The 22,155-nt window shown below is 41.1% G+C and overlaps 2 protein-coding genes across 2 annotated transcripts; both read right to left on the reverse strand.

Moving 5' to 3' along the window:
* Nucleotides 1-81: 81 nt before the first annotated feature.
* Nucleotides 82-15,348, reverse strand: LOC147232989 (keratin, type II cytoskeletal 8). Its single transcript, XM_086148883.1, has 10 exons — nt 14,934-15,348; nt 9,911-10,119; nt 9,675-9,735; nt 8,970-9,065; nt 4,709-4,873; nt 3,666-3,791; nt 2,572-2,715; nt 2,417-2,493; nt 2,289-2,335; nt 82-1,312 (listed from the first exon to the last, which is right to left on the reverse strand). The coding sequence occupies exons 1-10, from the start codon at nt 15,231-15,233 to the stop codon at nt 1,206-1,208; spliced, it is 1,332 nt and encodes a 443-aa protein (XP_086005009.1). The 5' UTR covers nt 15,234-15,348; the 3' UTR covers nt 82-1,205.
* Nucleotides 15,349-17,128: 1,780 nt separating this feature from the next.
* On the reverse strand, nt 17,129-21,973 carry sec13 (SEC13 homolog, nuclear pore and COPII coat complex component). The gene is made up of 9 exons (XM_086150186.1): nt 21,832-21,973; nt 21,606-21,650; nt 20,952-21,067; nt 20,645-20,796; nt 19,991-20,124; nt 19,759-19,892; nt 19,510-19,630; nt 18,304-18,450; nt 17,129-17,829 (listed from the first exon to the last, which is right to left on the reverse strand). Exons 1-9 carry the CDS (start codon nt 21,832-21,834, stop codon nt 17,719-17,721), a joined length of 963 nt encoding a protein of 320 aa, XP_086006312.1. The 5' UTR covers nt 21,835-21,973; the 3' UTR covers nt 17,129-17,718.
* Nucleotides 21,974-22,155: the final 182 nt, after the last annotated feature.

A 22,155-nucleotide genomic window follows, 5' to 3' on the forward strand; every position in this document is an offset into this window, starting at 1 on the left:
ATTAAGTTTTATAAAGAATTTCAACTGAAATACTTTTTTTTATTTTTTAAGGAAACAGAGAGAGAGAGACAGTTTGCTCATTTGATAATTCTTGTTTATTATGTGTGTTAGCAGAATTAAGACAAAGTAGCTTATTTTTCTTCCTAGAGGTTACATCTTTAGATAAGATAATTAGAATAATAAGAATTTATCATCTTTTGAAAAGTTAAGTAAACAGTCAAGTCCAGCCGAAAGTCACAAAAGTCTGTTGTGTATAAAACATCACTTTAAATGAAAAGTATACCTAAAATACCAACCCTTGGATGTGATTTGCATGAAATACTAAATATTCACCACACATGACATAAAAAAGAGAAACAAGACTACAAACCTTTCAAGTCCCTAAAATAAACAAATCTTTTAACCCTGCTGCCGAAGTTGTAAGTGAATCATGACAATGGTTCAGTGATTTTATGCTAATTTTTAGGGGAATTTCTCAGGATTTTATGCTCGTGTGAATTTTCAGAGTCTTTGGGAATTGCAACTGCATATTTATTTATATAATATATATAATACATATAAATAGTTAAAAATATATTTTCTTCAAGGGATTATCACAGTCTAAAGGTGATGTGCTTTATTTTTGGAGGATGATTTCTTCCTGCATTATTTTTTAATAATTTATTTTCAAAAGAGTAACTTCCCTTAACATTTTAAGTGATACTTTTTGTATCTTTTGGTGAATCATCTTTGGCCAATTTTGAGGATGTTTTTTTAGGGGATTTCTTGATGCATATATATATATATATATCGTTTATATTATTTTTCAGCATATTCATCTGCACTTAAGTAAAAGTAAAGTCAATAATTTGGTAAAATAGTCTATTCCTAATCATTTTGATATTTGATTTGATTTCTAAATACCTTGATTCCTTCACAACTGTCTGTTTGACCCTCTAATCTCAGTTTACACCATAGGATCCTCTGGTCTATAATACAGAGTAACATCATCACCAGAAATTGGCATATAATAAATCTAACTCCCAAATTTAGTGTAAATGAAACATGAAAGGGAAACAAGCTGAAGTGTTTAAACAGTGTAAAATACTCTATAAACAGCGAAAAATTTTATCACTTAGATGCATATCGCCTTCATTTCTTCTCTGATTCTTCTAAAAGTTAGTAGTGTGCATGTGTCTGTTTGAGTTTGCCTATGTGTGCGTCAGTCAGTATGAGCTGTATCGGCTGTGGTCCCTGGTTTCAGTTGTTTTGATGAGAAGTTTTGGGGGAGAAGAGGCGGTGCTACTGTGGAGGGGCCCGTTGGTGCTCTTGGCTGGAGAGTGGCGTGCCGTGGTGGTGACAAAGTGAGAAAGGTAAGGAGTCAGGGGGAAAGAAAAAGACAGAGAGCAAGAGAGAGCGGGAGAGCACAGTGAGGGGATGAGGGAGAGCGGTGGCAGGGCAAGATGGAGAGGGAGGGAGATAAAATCATCATTAAACAAATGATAATTTGCAAAAAAAAAAAAACAGTCATTATTCTTCCTCATTTCTTGATATTTTTCTCTTTTATGGGACATTTCTAATTTGTATATTTGATTTGATTTTCGGGGAAGTTGACCCAAGCCCCACCTAATTCTGTCTGACTTTTACAAAAGAATTAAACTACGTTTCATTAATAATATCATAATAACTTGACTGTTTAGGGATTATTTTTTTCAAAAATATCAGCCCAACTCTTTTGGGAGGGCCAGATCTGGATTTCCCTGTTATTACCACGGCTGCTTCTTCTTCTTTACTTTTGGGCTTTTCCCTTCAGGGATCCCCTCAGCGAATCAACCTCCTCCATCGAACCCTGTTCGCTGCATCCTCTTCTCTCACACCAACTAATTTCATATCCTCTTTCACTACATTCATACATTTTCTCTTCAGTCTGCCAGGCAGGAGGCCTAGAGGCCTCAAGGCAACTCCTCTTCCTGTATTTTCTTCAGTGTCACTGTTTCTAAACCATTAAGCATTGCACTATTCTCTCCAGTTTTCCCAACTCTTTCCCATCCTTCAAATGGCAAAACTGCCAAATGACAGAAATACAATTGAAAATGGAAGAAGAATACTTCCATTTGGTTTAAATTCCAAAGAAATGTCCAGCAGGAATAGAAATATTTATCAGAACATGCTGATATGCTTTTGTTGTACATATGCTTTTTTGTTCTTCCCCTACAGCTAAACTCCAAATATTGGATTGAAGGCGTCCACATCTGACCAAGTGTTTGGCAAAGATTTTACCTCCCTGGGGCCCACTAGTGGTTACTTACTGGAGCTAGCAATGGCCTGGATGTTGAGAATGGACTGCTGTCCAAGCCTGCGGGACAGGAGAAACAGTTAACCAGTTCCTTTATTGTAAAAACAGACAGATCCAAAGCCTGGTCCATCCCAATTTCACCTGTCCTCCTCTCCTTCCAGCAGCTTCCTATAGGTGGCAATTTCGATGTCCAGAGCCAGTTTGAGATTCATCAGGTCCTGTGGGTGAACAGAAGGTGAATTTCTTACAGTCTGAAAGTGTTGTACGGCTATATGAGCAGCCTATTCCTGCCTGACCTGGTACTCCCTGAGCTGGCGGGCCATGTCCTGCTTGGCTCTCTGCAGGGCCTCCTCAAGGTCTCGGGTGCGGGCTTTGGCCTCCTTCACAGCCAGCTCTCCTCGCTCCTCCGCCTCGGCCAGCTGGTTTTCCAGGCTTCCGCGCTGAGCAGGGCAAAATATCATTCAGTGTGGAAAATCCTTGTGACATTCTTAGACGATGACACAACTCAAACCTGAAACTTGAATTAATTCCACGAGCCTAAAAGATTTTCCAATCCAGCAAAGATTTCTAATCCAGCATCTTAAATTAATGGCATTTGACTGTTTGTTGGTTAAATGGTGGCAATATGAAAAGTAACAATAACAAAAAATATGGAATTGGAACAAAAAGTCTAATAAACTTTAAAGGGAAAAAATCGGAAAATATTAACATTAAAATACTATTTAAATAAAAGCCAAAAATATAACTGCTGGGGACTAAAATCACAGTTTTAGTACTGTGAACTGAAAGGAAAAGTCAAAGGGCTCTCGGTGAAGTGTGCGATGTAACGGGAATTTCTCAAATGTATTCAATGCTTGTAAATAACATTTACTGAATTCAGTACTTGGATTTCAATTTAGGTAATCTAAATATATGCTGGATGTCTTATATGAACTTATGCTGGGAGATGTGGATGAAAGATTTTGTTGGGACATCTTAAACCAAATAAATGTATTCCATCAAATTAACGGGAACATTAATTACATTTTTTCTTGTCTTAATTTCCATCGGTTTCAGACAATATTTTCCTTTTTGACAGCAAGATTATCAACCTCCTCATTAGGCCCATGTGAGCAAAAAATGCTTTTCAAATATATTGCACACATAATAATATAATGTTATTTTACATTTTGAATTCACTCTGTTTCCCTTCGATTTGTTCTATAAATCTGTCAATACAGTGCCTTGTAAATACATGTCAACAAAAGTATTTCAGAGAAAGATAATCAATTTAAATGAGGATTATCCAAACCATCCATGTCGATAAACTTTAACTTCACAAAGCTTCGGTACACAAAACCGAGAACAGGCAGCACTACTCGGAGACCTGTTGGCTTCCCCCATCACCAACCTGAGCTTTGACGGCCTCGATCTCACTCTGCAGGCGGCTGATTAGACGGTTGACCTCGGCCACTTCTCCCTTCACCACACGTAACTCGTTTCCGTACTGACTGGCCTGGACAGACATCTGGTCAAACTGCAGGGAGACAGATTTAGTTTACATTTGCGATTTTCTGTTTAATATTCATTATCATATTCAGTTATCCAAATTCTTTTTTGAGGGCATTTAAAAAAAAAAAAAAAAAAAAAAAATTCAAATCGCCCCATCCAATTGTTCTACATCGCTATGTAATTTCAGTTAAGACCACTAAAGGGCAGCGTGAACTCCCTGAACTCATGTAAAAAGAGCTTCAGGATAAAATGGAACAGAAACTTCATTTCAATATGAAGGCTAATGATGTACTGAGTTAGAAATCATCTTTCAATGTTTCAAAAAACATTTTCAGCTGATACATGAAAGAATGTTTAAAATTTTGAAACATAGCATTCTTACTAACCATTAAGATAACTATTATAAACAGTAAAAGCTGATGGCATAACCAAATCTACTCACTCTGTAAATAACAGATTACACATTTGGATGTCAAAGTGAAGTTAGAGTCCTGTAATGTAAATATGAATTGTTTTATTATTATCATTATTATCATGGCTGTCATCACCAGGGCCTCCCTGCAAAAATCCATCATCCCACAAAAGCAGTGTACGATGATCATGTAAGGACTTGAAATAGGAAACCTTAAAATATTGTCCCCCTGGCACAAGTGTTTTTTATTTTATTTTCTTAAAGATTAATTTATCATAAAATCTATGAGGAGAGTGAATGCCTGGAGTAGAAAATAGAACACATTATAGGGAAAGTAGAAAAGAATGATTAGAATCATCATTATTTGCTTAATCATCTTTTTTCTGCATTTTTTTGTTTTTAACACATTTTGATGTTTTTTTTTTCAAGGGTTGAATTTGAGGCAGGCGAGAGAAATGTGGTGTAAATTTTATTCCGCTTCTATGAATCTGTGATTTTAGATGAAGAAAGGGGAAGGTAATAAGTCTCACCTTGCTCTTGTACCAGGCCTCGGCTTCCTCCCGGCTGCGGGCGGCAATCTCTTCATACTGGGCTTTAACCTCCGCCACTATCTGCTCCATGTTCAGGCTGCGGCTGTTGTCCATCTGCACCACCACCGATGTGTCCTTAATGCTGGCCTGTAGCTCCCGCAGCTCCTAAAAATGAGAAGGTTTAATATCATGTCCCTTTCAAACCCGAGCTCTTGTCTATATTTAATTACAACAAGCAACTAGTTGCTTGTCTTTAAAGATCAGCTCCTAATTTAAAGTAACTGCAGCGGAGGGAATTGTGTGTCAATGTTTTCTCTTGCAGAGTTTAAAGCTTCAAATCTTAAGAGACAAAACAAAAATGAAAATCCTGATGTGTCGTATTATGAGGTCAAGTAATCTCTTTACTCAATTCTAGCTCATGCATATATCTTAAATTTTGACATTTAAAAGAATTTGATAAAATTAAGATATTTTCACTCCTGTTGCATTCCCTGTCTTTTCTTCATTACCATATTATTATTATCATTATCATTATTACCGTTATTATTATTATTATTATTATCACTATTATTATTATTGTTATTATTATTAGTAGTAGTAGTATAAGATATTAATAATTATAATTCAAACTGCATTTTGTCTGTGGAGATTCTCAGTCATCCAGGTCACAGTGAATTTTTGTTGAAATCTTCTTTTCTTGGCAACTGGACTTTCACCACTCTTCCGAGAGGCCTCTTCAGTTCTAACGACTTATGAGAGTTTCTGAATATAAGGGCAACATCTCATTGAGGGCAACACCCTAATTAATAGAACAAAACTCTCCACTGATCATATCTGCACTGTACTGGACTTTTGTCTACAAACCACCTATTTCCAGTTCAACAGCGGTTTCTACCGGCAAAAACATGGACGTGCCATGGGCTCGCCTGTATCCCCCATAGTGGCAAACCTATACATGGAGGAGTTTGAGAGCTAGGCCCTTGCTTCGTTCAGGAGAACGCCACCAAGCCACTGGTTCAGGTATGTAGATGACCCATGGGTCAAGATCAAGAAGAATGAGGTAGAAGCGTTCACCACTGACCTCAACATGATCGATGCCCACATCACATTCACAAGGGAGGATGTCACTGCAGACCAACTCCCACTCCTGGACAGTTGTGTTCACATCCAACAGGACAGAAGTCGAACATCAAGATTTATAGAAAACCAATAAACATTGACCAGTATCTACTTTTCAACTCACACCATCCCCTTGAGCACAAACAGGGGGTAATCAGAACTCTACACCACCGGGCCAAGAACATCCCACCAACTGTCGAAGGAAGCAAGACTGAGTTGCAACACATTTGGAAAGCCTTGAGACCCTGTGGCTACCCTACTTGGACTTTTTCCAAATCAGAAACCACTAGAGCAGGAACATAGAACAGGAGGAAGACAACAACAGATGAAAAAACACCATCATACAGTCTGTGGCTGGTGTTTCGGAGAAACTCTGAAGTGTGTTCAACAAAAACTACATACCAGTACCTTTCAAACCCAAGAACACCCTCAGGCAAAAACTTGTGCACCCCAAAGACAAAACACCCAGGCACAAGATAATGTGGTGTTTGCTGTCACTTGCACAGATTGTGATGACATCTACATTGGAGAGACCAAACAACCTCTGCACAAATGGATGGCCCAACACAGGAGAGCTACCACTTCTGGACATGACTCTGCGGTCCTCCTTTAGCTTTACCTATTCACATTCAAAGTAATCCCACTAAATTGATCTTTTGTTCCAACGAACCCCCATTAGAAACCCCCCTTACACCTAGTTTCTGCAGATCAACTCTTCCATTTACACAAGCCACCATAATCTAGCCCCATCCAACAACCTGACACTTATATTTGGAACCCCCCGGGTCATTGGAACTGAAGAAACCTCTCAGATGAAACATCTTCAAGTGAAGAAAGTCAAGTTGCCAAAACAAGAAGATTTTGACAAGAACAAACTGCATTTTACACTTTTTGCAATTTGAACACTTCTTGATATTGTATGTGTGTGTGTATGTGTGTGTGTGTGTGTGTTATCACCACCATACTTGAGCAAAAGCATGCAGCGCACCGTGTCGAACTCAACAACTCCACATCAGCTTCACCCCGGCAGAAGTGGCTGACATGTAGGAGTGAGCTCCAGTCAAGACTATGTCCCCTGCAGAATGAGTAATAGACATCGAAGGCTTTTTCTTCTTTTCTTTTCGGCTTTTTCCTTCAGGGGTCACCACAGCGAATCAACCATCTGCATCTAACCCTATTCTCTGTATGCTCCTCTCTCACACCAACTAACTTCATATTCTCTCCCCATAAATCTTCTCTTTGGTCTTCCTCTAGACCCCCTGCCTAGCAGCTCCAATTCCACCATCTGTATACCAATATACTCACTATCCCTCCCGTGTACATGACCGAACCATCTCAGTCTGGCTTCTCTGACCTTCTCTCCAAAACATCCAACATGTGCTGTTCCTCTGATGGTGGACATCAAAGGCTAATGTGTCACAATCATATATATATATATATATGTATATTTTTTAAAGTCAAAGTCAACTTTATTGGCAACTTCAGGAGAAGTTCAGAGAACAAAACCAGGACCTCTTTAAGTCTTTCATTGACCTGCCAAAGACTTTTGACATTGTTAACAGGGAGTACCCTCCTGAAATTTGGCTGCACAAGAACATTTGTTACACACCCTCAGCAGTTCCACGTTGGCATGATGGCATCTGTCGCTACTGGAGGCAAGCAATCTGAACCTTTTAGGGTCTGTACTGGTGTACATCAGGGATGTGTCCTTGCTCCAGTACTTTTTAATATCAAGAAGGACAGTGAGATTACAGAGGACTTTAGGTTTGATGGAAGCTTTTTTTTAACATCAGAAGGATTCAGGCTGCCATGAAAATAACCTCTACTAACCGCTACAGTGTGCAGACGACTGCGCAGTTGTGGCCTACTCACCAGAAGCACTTCGAGTTGTAGACTGAGTCTCTCTAAATATCACAAAGACAGAGGTACTGTGCCAGTGGGCACCTACTTTCCCACCTCACCCACCAACGTTCACCATCTAAGACAAGCTCCTTGCAATTACAGAATATTTTGAATAGCTCAGCAGCTTCCTCTCCAATGACTGAAGCACAGAAAGGGAGATACAAAACCTGATCAATCAAGCATCATCATCTTGAGGCTGATTCAGGCATAGGGTCTCCCAGAACAAACACCACAACCTCCACACTAAAACGTCTGTTTACCAAGCGAAAGTCCTAACAACCCTCCTCTACAGTTGTGAAACATGGACATTATATGCACGACACATAATAATGCTCGAGGCCTTCCACATCAGATGGCTACAATGCATCCTGGGTATATCCTGGAGAGACCATGTCTCCCGCACAGAAATACTCCGCAAGACCAACTGCGTCAGTATCAAGGCCCTAGTCGGCCAGCACTAACTCCGCTGGGTTGGCCATGTCATCAGGATGCCCAAAAATCCCCTGGCATGGAAAGTTTTCCACAGCCAATTTTCTCTTTGTCACCGCATTGAGGGTGGCCAGAAAAGGCGATACAAAGACCAACTGAAAATCCTGATGAAGAAGTTCAGCCTGAAGCTAACCCAGATGGACCACGCCGCTCCACCATGCCGTTGGCTCTGCCAACAAGGAGTGCACAGACTTGAGAAGGACCGAACGGATAGATGGATGAAGAAACGAACAAGGAGACATGAAGCCAGCACCATATTTACATCCCCAGCCTGTGGATTCACCTGCTCTGACTGCGGCAGACAGTGTAGATTGGGATGGATTCTATAGACACAGCAAGACTCACAAATAGCAGAGGCAGGATTGTCATCATTGGACACGATGGACAACCAAGACAGAGTGTGTGTGTATGGATTTATGCTGCTATTGACAAGTTGTTATAGGACAACAGCAGTAAAAGTGGCGAGATGGAAATAGAAATAAAAAAAACATTGCCAGATAGGATGCTGTGACTAAGATTATGTTCATGATGTGTGTGTCTGTGTTTGTGTGTGCTTGTGTGTATGTGGTTGTGTGTGTAGGCACATTAGCAAGTGTGTTGCAGAAACCAAAGGATGCATTTATTTTGACATCTATTAGAGACATTTAAGGCCTGAGTTTGTCATTTTCAAAGAACTGAAACAATGAGGGTGGTGTCACATGATGGGATTTACACAAAGTGTGTGTTTGGATGAGTCTTGGATGTTCAGTACCTCCTCGTAGACATTCCGCAGGAAATTGATTTCATCAGTCAGAGCTCCCACCTTGTCCTCCAGGTCTGCCTTCACCAGGTATGCTGAATCCACATCCTGAATGTGCATAAACACACACAGAAAGACACGTTTTACACCAAGGTTTTACTGAATGCGTTTTTTAAAAATGTAGAGCAAAGTACATTGTTGTGTCAGTTTTTTTTTTTAACAACCATGTTACTGAAACCGTAATCTCCACTCACACCACGCACACATCTTGTTCCCCGAACACTCAAGAAAGTACAAACGCACAAAAGAAACCAAAGCCTTCCAACACATCTCCATTACACCTGTTTCCTCACAGATCTAAGATCATGTGATATAAAATCTCTTATGTAGAGGCCTTGAATTTGAGGAACCTTACATCGGTGTCCTGGAAAAGACTGGGAAACCTCCGCGGCACTGACCTGTCCTCTTTTGCGAAGTAGGACTTCCTGAAACTGCATTAGTGTTGTTACCTTGACAACTGACCCTTTCATGAGTCTTTCATGATGTTTATGGGTTCGGATTGATAAAATCGCTCAGAGGGGACAAAACAAAGGAAAATGACAATAGAGTGGTTCAACTTACTCAGCGCACCTGCAGCAGTTAAGTAAATTTGAACATGTCCACGTGTATGAGTGTGTGTGTGTGTGTGTGTGTGTGTGTTTCTGCCTGTCAGCTGACCTTCTTCAGGATGACAAAGTCATTCTCCAAGTTGTTTCTCTTGTTAATCTCCTCCTCATATCTAGATTAAAGAAAGGACACACACACACGCACATGCACAATAATAAGTTTGCTTGACAATGAACAGTAAAATCATAAGTTCATCTAAACTTCCACCCTGTATTGTTTTCAAATGTTTTTTTAAACTACACGTTGATCTTTTTCCTTCCTGCTTTAAGAATAAAATCAGTTTTCACTTGTGTTTGTAGTCCTCCACCAGGCCCTGCATGTTCCTCAGCTCTCCGTCCAGTTTGATCTTGTCATTGTTGACCAGGTCCATCTGGCGCCTCAGACCTGCCATGTAGGCCTCAAACAGGGGTTCCACGTTAGAACGGCTGACCTCCTGGCCGTGCAGCAGCTCCAGCTTTGTCTCCAACATTTTATTCTGCTGCTCCAGGAAGCGAACCTGGTCCAGGTAAAGGAGGGAAGAGTGAGATAGCTGGCAGGACGATGTCTCTTCATTCCAAATCGTGGATACCTCGTTATCATTGGGCTTATTCACTATTCACGACAAGGGATGTAAAAATCAAGGGACAGAGCATGCAATGTTATTCTAGAAATTGCTCCTAAATATCACAGCTTTATCCTGCAGTAACAATTTTTCCAGTCCTAACTGGACACCAAATCACATGCATGCCATGACACCAGCAGAAATGCAAGCTTTTTGCAGAGATGGACACACAAGACACATGTTAGAAGTATGATATTTCAGTGGGAGTGAAGAAAAAGAAAGGTAATGTTTCCGTAATTTCAAGGCACTCGACCAATCAAATGAGGGTGTAAATATGGTGGAGTCCCTCATTCATCTTACACACCTGCCGCTCACTGACAAGGTCAAAAAATTAATTGGTGGTGAATTTAATGAAAATAAAAAGATAAGATAAGATCCAACAGTGGAGAAATACCAGTGGTACAGCAGCAAAAGGCACAGCACAGAAGACAGGTTGGACAAATAACAACGTTTACAAGAACAATTACTACAATATTTACAACAGGTATTTATTCATATTATTTAGATACCATGCTAATAAAAGAATAGCACAAAAGTGAAAACATTGCATGAAGTAGAGTATCAGACGTGGAAAGTAATGAAGTAGTAAAGTCATTGCTTCCATCCAGTCTGATGACGGCAGGCATCAAAGAAGACCAAGCTCGAGCTCATCGTCAATTGTCGTTGTTAAAGTCACTCGATTATTTTTTGAATGCTCTGGCATAATTCTCACAAATGCGAAACATTTAATGCTGATGTCAAGTTCAAATTTTAAATCCCACATTACCCATGTTTGTTTACATCAGCCCAAGAGTGTAAAGATGTTTTAGCAAACAGTGAGAGTGGTGACGAACGAAACCCAAGAAAGCTATAGGAGCCTTGGGGACATTTTTATTTATGAATAAATAAAGTCCTTCCCTGGATAACCTGAAGGGTATGGAATCGGTGTCACTCCAGCCGATAGCCCGCTCCAGCCCATTGTCAACACGGGATTGTGTTCCAGGCCCCGGATCTGCGCAGTTCGAGTTTCCTGCCTGCAGCCGGAGATCCGGAGCCTATTATGCCCTCCAACACAAAGCTCGCCTTCATTACAGACTTCAATAATACTCGTCTGTGACAGAAGTAAACCATGTCTGACCTGATTCTATTACTGCCCTACTGAGTGAAATGGGGCAGATAGCTTGAATACCCGCTAATTCAGAGGTTAATGGCTGAGTCAAATACCTGATGCATTCACTGTATTTTTTCCCCCCACTTCTCTGATGTTTTACAGGCTCATTTCCCTCTCGTCAGGGACAAGTTAAAAGTAAAGAAAGCAGAAAAACAATTCTTAGCACCCGTTTGCTATTTAGTCGGCGAAAACTCACCATTTACTGTCTAATTTTGATACCTTTTTTCGCAGAATCATGAAGATGCTAATGCAATCATGTACTAGCGCTAGAAGCTAATGGTAATGCTAACACATAATTTGCAGTCTGATAGATAGGATACAGTTCATTTAGACATTGTTGTATACATGTGCCTGCGTGCGTGCATTTGTGTGTAAGGACACAAACACAATGGGGAACGTTTTTGTTTTTTTGGTGGAAACGCAAACAAATCACGCAGCAAAAAGCCACGCAGATGTTTCACATTCAACCAAACTGGATTTCCACATTTCACCATTGACACCCAACTTTCAGTAATACCAAACGTCTCCTATCTGATTGTTTTTTCAATTGTTGTCAAAGTTTAGTTGAAGCCGTCTGGATGTAGGTGAGCATGCTGCCACCTGACCGTATTCGCTTACTCTGCTGCTCTGCAGGGGGGAAGCAGCTTTTTAATTTTTAATTGAGGTGGAGGGCAGGAGGGGTTCGGGTTCCACAGAGATGGCAAGGTCAAATTCTATATCAGCTGGCTTACATTTCATCATGTTTAATAATACGAGAGGTGCGGGGGTACCAGTTTACCGCATTGATTGACTGATTGAAAATCGCTTAAGTTGAAATTAGAAGACATAAAGAATAAGAAACAAGTGGAGGTTGTCAGTCATCCGGGTCATGTTGAATTCTTGTCGAAATCTTCCTGTCTTGGCAACAGGACTTGAATTTCTTCACTTGAAGACCCCTCATCCAAGAAGCTTCTTTGACGAAGCCTCTCAGATGAGGGGTGAAACGTCTTCAAGCGAAGAAATTCAAGACCAGTTGCCAAGACAAGAAGACTTCAGCAAGGAAACAAGCGTATAATCTATTCTACTACAGTGGGATCAGATAGGGCTGGGTAATATATTGATAATAATCATGATATCATGAGTTATTTTGAAATAACAAAATAAGGATACAAAACATTGGCTCATAAATCTTTTCAATACAGAAAATATCATGTCAGATTTGAGTTTGGGTTGCTGCAGTGTGATTCAGTGGTACCACAAAAAAAACATACACACGCATTCCCGCGTGCAGGCCCTCTCTCTCACACACACACACACAAACGCACACATACATGATGAACATCACAGTGTGTATGAAAACTTAGTATAAAACTTAGTGTTATTTATATTTATTATATCTTTGTTACAATATTTCTTCTTTGTTTAACATAACTGAAGCTCATGAATATTATGGTATTATGATATTCTTTCCACAGTCCACAGTCCTCTTTCCTGATGACAGCTAGGATAGGCTCTAGTATTCCCCGCAACCCTGAGTGCAGGATAAGTGGGAGAAGATGGATGCATGGATATTCTTTCCTATGTGGCCAAGTCCTGGGATTACAAATACAAAGCTACGGACCAATTTGAAACCTATCAGGGTATTTTGCGTGCTACAAAAATGCATTGTGCACATTATTAAGTCTTTCAGATTTAGCAACACACTGGCAGACCTTTTGGTGGCTTATATCACCTCTGCCAAAGATCACTTATGTGAGCAGGGTTTTAGATCATATCGAGAGAATAAAATGAGTTACGAAAGATCACAAACCTTAAAATTTTGCATTGACAAAAACAAATGGAAAAAAAACACGAAGGTTGGGCTGGCGAAAACGGGAAGCTAAAACCACATGCTCGCTTGTGTCTGTTGCTCTCACACTGAAACAAAACATAGGTTTTCAAGAGAGTGCCCGGTTTAAATTTCACCTGCCTTTCTTGCACTAAAAGAGCAAAAAGGGACTCCTGTTTCCTGGTAGCTGGGAAGTCAGATCTCACTCAGGGTGGAAGGTCGAGCCTTTGAATGTTTTCTCACCATTCGAGGCACCATTGAAACCTGTTTTGAGATAACGGACCATCTTATTTTTATGTCTTTCCACAACCTATGACAAACTTTACATGCAGATTTTCACAATGATTCAGTTTCAGGCTAGCATTTGACTGGGGAGCTACACTTTGAAAAAGAGATAAAAAAGGATATTTGAAGGACAGGCGTGAAATTTGGAGCACTGTTAAGTCACAGTCCCCTGTGGTGAATTAGGTTTAATTTGGAATCCAACCGGACGACAAGTCGAGTGTGTTACATGCCTGGCCCGCTGTCTAAAATGCATCTGTGATGATGTGTGAAGCCGACAAAGCATCCATTGTGAGGGTGTGTCACCAACGCCGTGAGAAAGCGACAATTTTTCCCCCAAGTAGGGTATCGATGTCTGACATTATCGCAGAGCCAGTCGCCTCTCCTGTGGGAAACGTGAAGCCAGACTCCTTCAGGGACCTCCAAGCAGCGCGTACATTACACAACTCTCAGTGGCTCAAAACAGTCATTTGAGCTCATAGTGGAGAGAATCTGAAATAAGAACCAATTGCAAAAAGGAGCATACTCTATTCATTTTGACATTCGAAAGTACTTCGACCTTTTTTGGACAAAAATAAGTCGTATTATATTGCATTTTAGGGAACTTATCATTGTCCCACACTAAGAGTGTTTTTGAAGTGTCTTACTTGATTCCCTCATTTTGTTTCATGAAACTCATTTAACGCTCATATTATGTTAAGGGTCAATTTGACCCATTGGGTCAATGGGTGAAATGGGTCAAATTGACCCTTAACATAATATGAGGGTTAAAGGCTTTCTAGTCTTTAGGGTTGCCTTCTAAATTGCCACTTTAGCCACCTTAAAAGCACCTCTTAGGGACACATCTTCTGACAGGATATTATTACAAATAAATCATACACATAGGACAAAACTGACAATCTTTTATCACGCTCTGACAAATTTCAACCCTTGATGGTGTAAACATTAAGATTTTCACGTATTCCTTGTTTATAATAATACAAGTCGGACACATAGGTGAATTCACTGAATGCAGTGCAAGTACACTCACACCTGACTGAATGGAACTCATTCTGAGACACGCACCTTGATGCTACATGACCAGGAGGGGGCATGTTGAGTTTTAAGTGCTCACTTTGGAAATAAGAACAGATCCTAACTCATTGTCTCTCCACCTGGATTTTAATTTCATGAGGATGTTGTAGGTGAATCCTGGAAAAATCCACTCATTATATTTTCAGGACAACGTTTTTCATGTTTAAGGACCCTCCACTTGCTACAATAGCTGGATTTTAATGGCAATGATATGATTAAATTATAACTGTAATCTCTAATATATCCTATCATATGGTTCTATAACTGCAATTGACCTGGAAAGCCCAGAAAATCAACATGGTACACTTAAATGGAATTCAATATGACAAATTCATTGCTACTTGTCAAAAAGTTAATCAGGTCAGTTTTTTTTTCTCACACGGGAGTTTGGTGTACCTTGTCAATGAAGGTTGCAAAGCGGTTGTTGAGGCTCTTGATCTGCTCCTTCTCATGTGCCCGGCTCATGGACAGGCCAGGGTCAATCTCCAGGTTGAGGGGCGCCAGCAGGCTCTTGTTGACGGACAGGGAGGCCAGAGGAGCTCCAAGGCCTAGGTGGTGGCCGTTAGCGCCCGCGTACAGGGAGCTGCTGCTTAGGGAGATGCCACTGAAGCCGCCCTGAGCGCTCAGCCTCCGTGGGGAGCCGCCCATCCGGACAGAGGTGCTCGAGCTGATCCGCTTGGTTCGGCTCAGACTCATGTTGGCGTGCAGGTGGAAAGATGGAGAGGAAGCAGAGGAGCGGGTGGAGGAAGGAGGAAGAAAACAAGAAGATATGCTGATGGGTAGATTAAAAGAAGGGTTTCAGAAACAGAGACGGGAGAGAACAGGTGAGACTTTTGACTTTGGCAGGCGTGTCGGAGGATTTTAAAGCTCCTCTGTTGGGTTGTCAGGGGAGGAGAGAAGGGGAGAGGAGGGGAAACCGGAACCTTGTGGTGTCAAATATCCACAAAAGGGCTGCTGGAAGTTCCAGCTTCACTGAAGGAGTTGCAGTTTTATCTGAAGGAATTAACATACTTGTGCCCCCGATAAGGAAATTTGACACGGGACTGAAATGAATCAAATAAATAATGAACGCAAACTAAAATGGTGTTTTCATTTTTCCTTAGATTTGTGAATCAAATGTATTATGAGCCAGAGTCCCCAAACCACTCGCAGGGGACCATAGGGGTTCAGAAAATTATTGATTCGAAGATGCATCAAGATTCTCAATTGGACAATTTTGAATCAATGCAGTTAAGTCACGTAATCATATTTTAAGGTTCAAGTTGCATTATAAGTGGAGGAGACACAGTAAAGAAACAAAACAAATACCCTCCATCTATGGAGGGTATTTTATCTCAGCTCATATAGAAAAATACTTGCTGTTAAGAGAAGTTTTATATTTTGTTTGCTCCTTATTTTTCTCTTATTCGTTCAAGGTAAACTACTTTTTGAGGTTGTAAATGTTTTTCTTCTCTGTTATTCAACCGTCACATTTGAGTGCTCCCTTCCTTCACCAGCCTCATGGTGACGTTGTTTTCTCACATATATAGAGATTGCTGTTTCGGGAGCCGAAAGTCTAAGACCCTGTCTTTGCTGCAATTTCCGGATTTGGTATCAATAAATGACAGCACTTGTCAGAGCAGTGGACCCGGGATGGTGACCCTGAAATTGCCGTCTGAAGGGCCTGCAGCAACCTCAGCTACAAAAACCCTTGATTGAATGTCATTGGAGTGGAGTCAGTGAGCAAAGCCATACTTTTCCCAGGATTTTGTCCTCTGGGGAATGTCTTGATCTAACTCCAGCTCCACTTCCACAGGATAGTGATCACTGATTTTTTCTACTTGTGAAAAAAACACGGCATTTCTCCTTTTTGATAATGATTTGAATTATTAAAAGATGAAGTACACAGGCCATTTGAGTTGAATGAAAGATGCGTCATGCTAGACTGAAGGGCTGAGACTGAAAGTGCAGACCGATGGCCAGGAACTATTTCAAATGTCACGCCAACATTTAAAAAAAAGGAAAAAAGCGCTGTTAGGTTATGAGACAACTGGGAGGCACTTGTTTTATTCATTTTCTTCAAACTCAATTTTCCATTCAAACCGGCAACAAATCACCTTCATATTTGGAGATTTTACTTTGCTTAGCATTAAAAAAGTTGCATTAATTACTCATAAATATGACAAATCAATTTAAGAGAAAATTAGTAATTATAAATACACTGGTAATTAGCCCTAAATGCAATCAATTTGGTGAGATAAACACTTTAAACTTAATGAGTTATAACCGATTAAATCTGATTTAAGAAAAGTTTTGACAAATTACTGTCACACATTTTACAGTGTAAACCCCATTCAATTCTAATATTATAATACATACTCAAATTCAAATTTGGCTGATTTTAGCCTTAATATCAATGTAAGTCCTGATGTTGAGATTTGAGACAGTGCTGAGACCTTTAAAAATATCTTAATTCAATCCTCATATCAAACTGAAGGACATTAACAAACGTATTGAGATGAAGTCTGCTAATTCAAGAAATAATAGAAAGGTTTTAAAAACTTTCCAGAAAAATATATTGACGAACAAAGGAATAAAAACACAACTCATTGTCTGAATCTTAGGTAATTTAATTACATAAAATATGAAAACGCATTCCCTGTTTCTGAAAACACTCAAAACGATGTACAATTATACTTTCATGCTCGTCTCTCCAGCTTGACAATTTGCTTTGTGGTTGCCGTGGCAATGTGGTTGCTCACTGTAAGACGTCATTTAGAAACAGCAGCTCACCTCCTTTGTCTCGGTTATTGATAGTTTAAGGAAATTTGTTGATTGAAACGTAATAATTATCAAATTCATCTACATGCCAACAGAGAGGTGGCAGAATCATGGAATTGTCTGTGTCCGGTCTGACTCTCGATTTAGTTCCAAATGCAACGAAGGAGGGGAAGAAGAAGAAGGAGAAAAACAAGGTTCTTGCTAAGTGGAGAGCTTGTACTGACCGGAGGCAGATTGTGTTCCTCCTCAGCTGGAGGTGGAATGTCAAGGGAGGAGAGCGTCCGGGGCTGAGAGGCATCAAGAGTCCCAACAGGGCAAGAAGTAGCAACGCTGGAGGGCGTGGGGCAGATGAGTCGAAGAGGATGAGCATGTTTCCAGACAAAGTGTCCTTTACTGTCAACGCTTGAATTGTGTGTGTGTGTCACTGCTCGGTCTGTTGTGTGTCTGTGATGCTGGACACGGCCCCCTGGCCCTTGCTGACGTCGCTGATACACGCCCACTGACCGTCCAGGGACTCCTTCCACAGAGTCACCTGGAAAGTGCGCACACACACGCACGCACACGCACACGCACACGCACACACACACACACACACACACACACACACACACACACACACACACACACACACACACACACACACACACACACACACACATCAGATTAAGCTCTCTGGGTCATGTGATCCCTCTCCCAAATCCCTGGTATCACCACAAACTACAGCTGGGAAAAATATCACACTTCAGCTGAGATTCTTTTACTGCATTGGAGAACGAGTGAGAGACAGGTGCTAAAAAAATACTAGAAGTGATGCTAATAAATAAAATACTTTTAATGATCATGTTTATTTTAGTCCTGATTGATATTCAGAAAAGTGAAAGGCAAAATGTTGAACATCAAAATTATATGGAAGTTATGTGGGTTTCCTTTTAATATTTTGGTTAGTTAACACCTCATTTACAACACATCAAAATCAGCTGTCGGGTTACCGCGTCAGCGAGTGTACCTTGTTATCGCCACCGGAAACAGCCAGGATATTCCCAGTGATGGACCAGCTGACGTGCCAAACCACGTCATTGAACTTGTGCAGCAGTTTGGCTGTCCAGGTGTTTCCCGCTGGGTCGTCACATGTCCAGATGAAGACCCGTCCGTCCTGGATGGAGGCAAACAAGGAGACCAGGTGTTACAGCCGAGATGAAACCAGGCTCCTCTTTGCCAGATTCTGTCATCTGTCTACTGCCCTCTAGTGATATATTTGCGCCCTGCAGGGGCCTGTGTGGTTTCTTTTTGGTTAAGTCAGGGGTGACAAAGTCAAATATACAATGGGCCAAAATGTTAAAATCTTAATCTTAAATTAAGATTAAGATTCTAACTTCTATGGCAGTTAAAATCTGCCATAGCACTCATAGTGCATGGTGGGACTTAATGTAGTATTAATGGTGGTTGCAACATATTGGCAGGCCAGCACTAATAGTAATTAAACATTATCCTGCGGGCAAAAAGGTAATCCCACTGCAGGCCAAATCTGGCCCACAGGCCTTGAGTTTGACATATGTGGGTTAAGTGCAGGGGGAGACCAAGGTTTGCCATTATTAACTCCATTAACATGGACAACCTGTTGCGGAGATTTGAGAGCAAACAGTAATGCTGTATGGTTTGGAGACAGTGGCATTAAAAAAAAAAAAAACAGGAAGCGGAGATCAGATGCCGCGGTTGTCTTTGGGAGTGTTTACGAGATAAAGTCAGAAAGCTGGATTGAGATGGTGTGGTCATGTACAGAGGAAGGATAGAGGATATATTGTCAGGGTTAGGGTTGAGTATGGAACTTCCAGGCGGGAAGAGGAAGACCAACGAGAAGATTTATGGACGTAGTGAAAAAGGACATTAAGTCAGTTGGTGTGAGAGAAGAGGATACAGAAAATAGGGTTAGTTCGAGGTGGCTGATTTGCTGTAGTGACCCCTGAAGGGAAAATCCGAAAGGAAATGAAGAAGACGGACTCAAAGAGACAGAAGTTCTAAAGGCAATGTTTCAACAGAAGGCAACAGGATTAATAAAAGGTTTGATCCCTTTCGCGTTTATGTTATAGTTCAAACTGCTCAGGAAAGCAATAATCCCTTAAATATTGCTTCTGCTGGAGAGTACGATAGTCTACAGGTGTTCAGGCATCAGTGGATCACTCTTCAGCCACCCTACTGCTGGGACACAACCCACCTGGGAGCAACTGGCAATGGTGCTGGTGGGCAGGCCGATGGATGGAGCCCAACCTACATCCCTCACCCAGTCACTGTGGGCCTCCAGCTTTTGGTCCTCCTTCCACTGGCCATCCTCCTCTCTGATGACAGGAAGTCAGACACAAATCAATGGTTGTAATAATATTAGAAGTCATACCAGCAGCTAGGTACTGGGTGGAGTATTTCCACAGTGGCATTGGGACACGGTTAAGAAATGAAGGGAACATACTTCCAGAGTTTCACCAGGTTGTCACAGCCCCCCGAGACAAAACGCTTGACGTAGTTGGGTTTCTGTCCTGACGGTTGGTCGATAAGACTGCCCGGAACCACAGCGGGAGCCCAGCTCACGGCATTACAGCCGATCTACAATGGAGCAGGGGCAGTACAGTGAGTGCATGGGGCGTCCTGAACGCTGTTGAAGGAGGTTTAACTCTCACTGTGACGAAGTCAAAATGACTTACGGTGTGTGCGTTGCTAATCTTCTTCACGTCCCACTGCTGGTCTCCGGTGAAGGATAGGAGAGAAATGGCCCCATCTGAGCTGCCGCAGGCAAGGATGAGGCCAAAGTCGTATGGACCCCAGCAGACAGAGTTCACTGAGATAATGCAAACAAAAGAAAGAGAAAGCCTCAACAAAGAGGGTTCTGAGGTCAAACCTGGATTTGCATCCATTTACAAATAACTCCAGTCAGAGTAGCAAAGTATTCCACACAGAACCTGAATAAAAACAGTGACAGGATTTTATTTTGCTAGCATTTCTCTAATAAAAATAAATAAATAAATAAAAAGATACGTTAAAATAAAGCTATTAAAGTATTCTGTTTTCAAAATTGTGAAAAATGTCATACATATATTGGCAAGAAATTAAGAGTAAAATTGCCAACAAACTTTCATCAAATAATCAATAAATTGGATTTTACTTAGATATTGTCGGGAATGTACCGATAAATTGACAACATTTTATGATGAAATGAATGTTGTTGATGTCAAAATCTAAATATTAATAAAATAGTAGCAGGTGTGTGCGTGTGTATTCATGGGTGCATAACCTGGGTACATTAAGATCACTGTCAAAGAGACAGGCAGGTCAGACCTGCACAGGGTCATCCCACTGACCTGAGGACTCGTGTCCGTTGTACTCATACATCTTGTCCCAGGTTCCGTTCTCCTCCTTCCATACGATGACCTTGCGGTCGTAGGAGCAGGAGGCCAGGATGTTGCCGAACATGGGGTGAGCCCAGGCCACCTGCCACACTGGACCCTCGTGACTGAACATGCGCAAATGTATCTTTAACGGCTCAGATCTGACATGACAGCAACTGCTTCCTTTTCTCACAGTTTAGAAATAATTTTGATATATCAGATTAAAAATTGAATTTGATGTGAGCCTTTGCTAAGTTTTCTGGTGAATGTAGTATCTCACCCTCTGAGGTCTGCAACCAGTATCTGTCCCCCGTTCCTGACGTCAAAGATCTTCACTGTGCGATCTGAGGAGCAGGTGGCCAGACGGGTCCCATAATAATCCATCTGGGCGTCATGCTGGAGTGCAAAGAGCAGTGACACCATTGTATCCGATACTTTAAGAATTAGTCAATACGAGTGCCAATTTGTTACACATATATATTAAAATGTAGGTGTTCTAACATGATCATTACAAACTGCAAACTATGGCAATGTTAAAAAAAGAACGTAAGCCTTGACCTGGACATACACTTCGTAGATTGTAGGTCTTGATGCTTAAAAAACGCACTGAGCAGCGTCAAACTTAGCGGATGTCTCTATATTTCGCAAAAAATGAAGAAAATGTCAACGTCTTTGACGTTCTCTACATTTGAGCTGCCATGGCAACACTGCCAACATGCCAACCCCATTCAAAATCTTCGACTAAAGTTTAATTCATGCCTCAGGCTAAAATGGCAAGAGGGATGAAAATCATAAATTACGTACCATATATCTTAATTTTAAGCCTATGCACAATATGCCAGAATCTACAGCTGAAAACTAAGTAGAAATGCTAACGCTAGCGTCGTGACACGGATGGATAAAATTGTGAGGGTAAAATCCAGCAATAACTTACGATCATATCCTCGTGCGAGGTGTCCACCGTGTTGATGACGGAAACCTGCGATTGGAAAATATGTTTAAAAGTGAGATGACAACAAAATTTAGTTTAAGCGCCACTTTGCAGCCGTTCTGCGTTAGCCGGTGTGCTAACGAGGAAGCTAGTAGGGCACGTCAGCAACTAGCGATGAAAATAAGGCACCGATGATAAGTTGAAGAACCCCCGAAGTAATTTTACTCACCATGACTGCGGCAAGTCCCCAACTACCCCGATAAAACAAGTCGTATATCTTTACTTAGCGGAATCCGCCCGCTTATCGACGTGTTATTCCGACGTGGCAACAAACGCAGGGACCACTTCCCCCTAAAGGACATTCGATCAATATCTTCCGGTGGAAACAAATTGAGCAATGAAAGGTTCCGCATGCAAGAAACGTTGTTGGAGAGGCGGTGTGAGGTATCACAGTAACTTAGACAAACACGGTAATAGTATAAAAACACAATTAATGGGTGGTTAATCATTTCTGTATGAGGTTTGTTGATCAGTAGGTATACATTGATATACG

Source organism: Fistularia commersonii, chromosome 7 (assembly GCF_037954325.1).
Source record: "Fistularia commersonii isolate RoL2024-O1a breed Wild chromosome 7, RoL_Fcom_v1.0, whole genome shotgun sequence".
NCBI classification, from domain to species: Eukaryota; Metazoa; Chordata; class Actinopteri; order Syngnathiformes; family Fistulariidae; genus Fistularia; species Fistularia commersonii.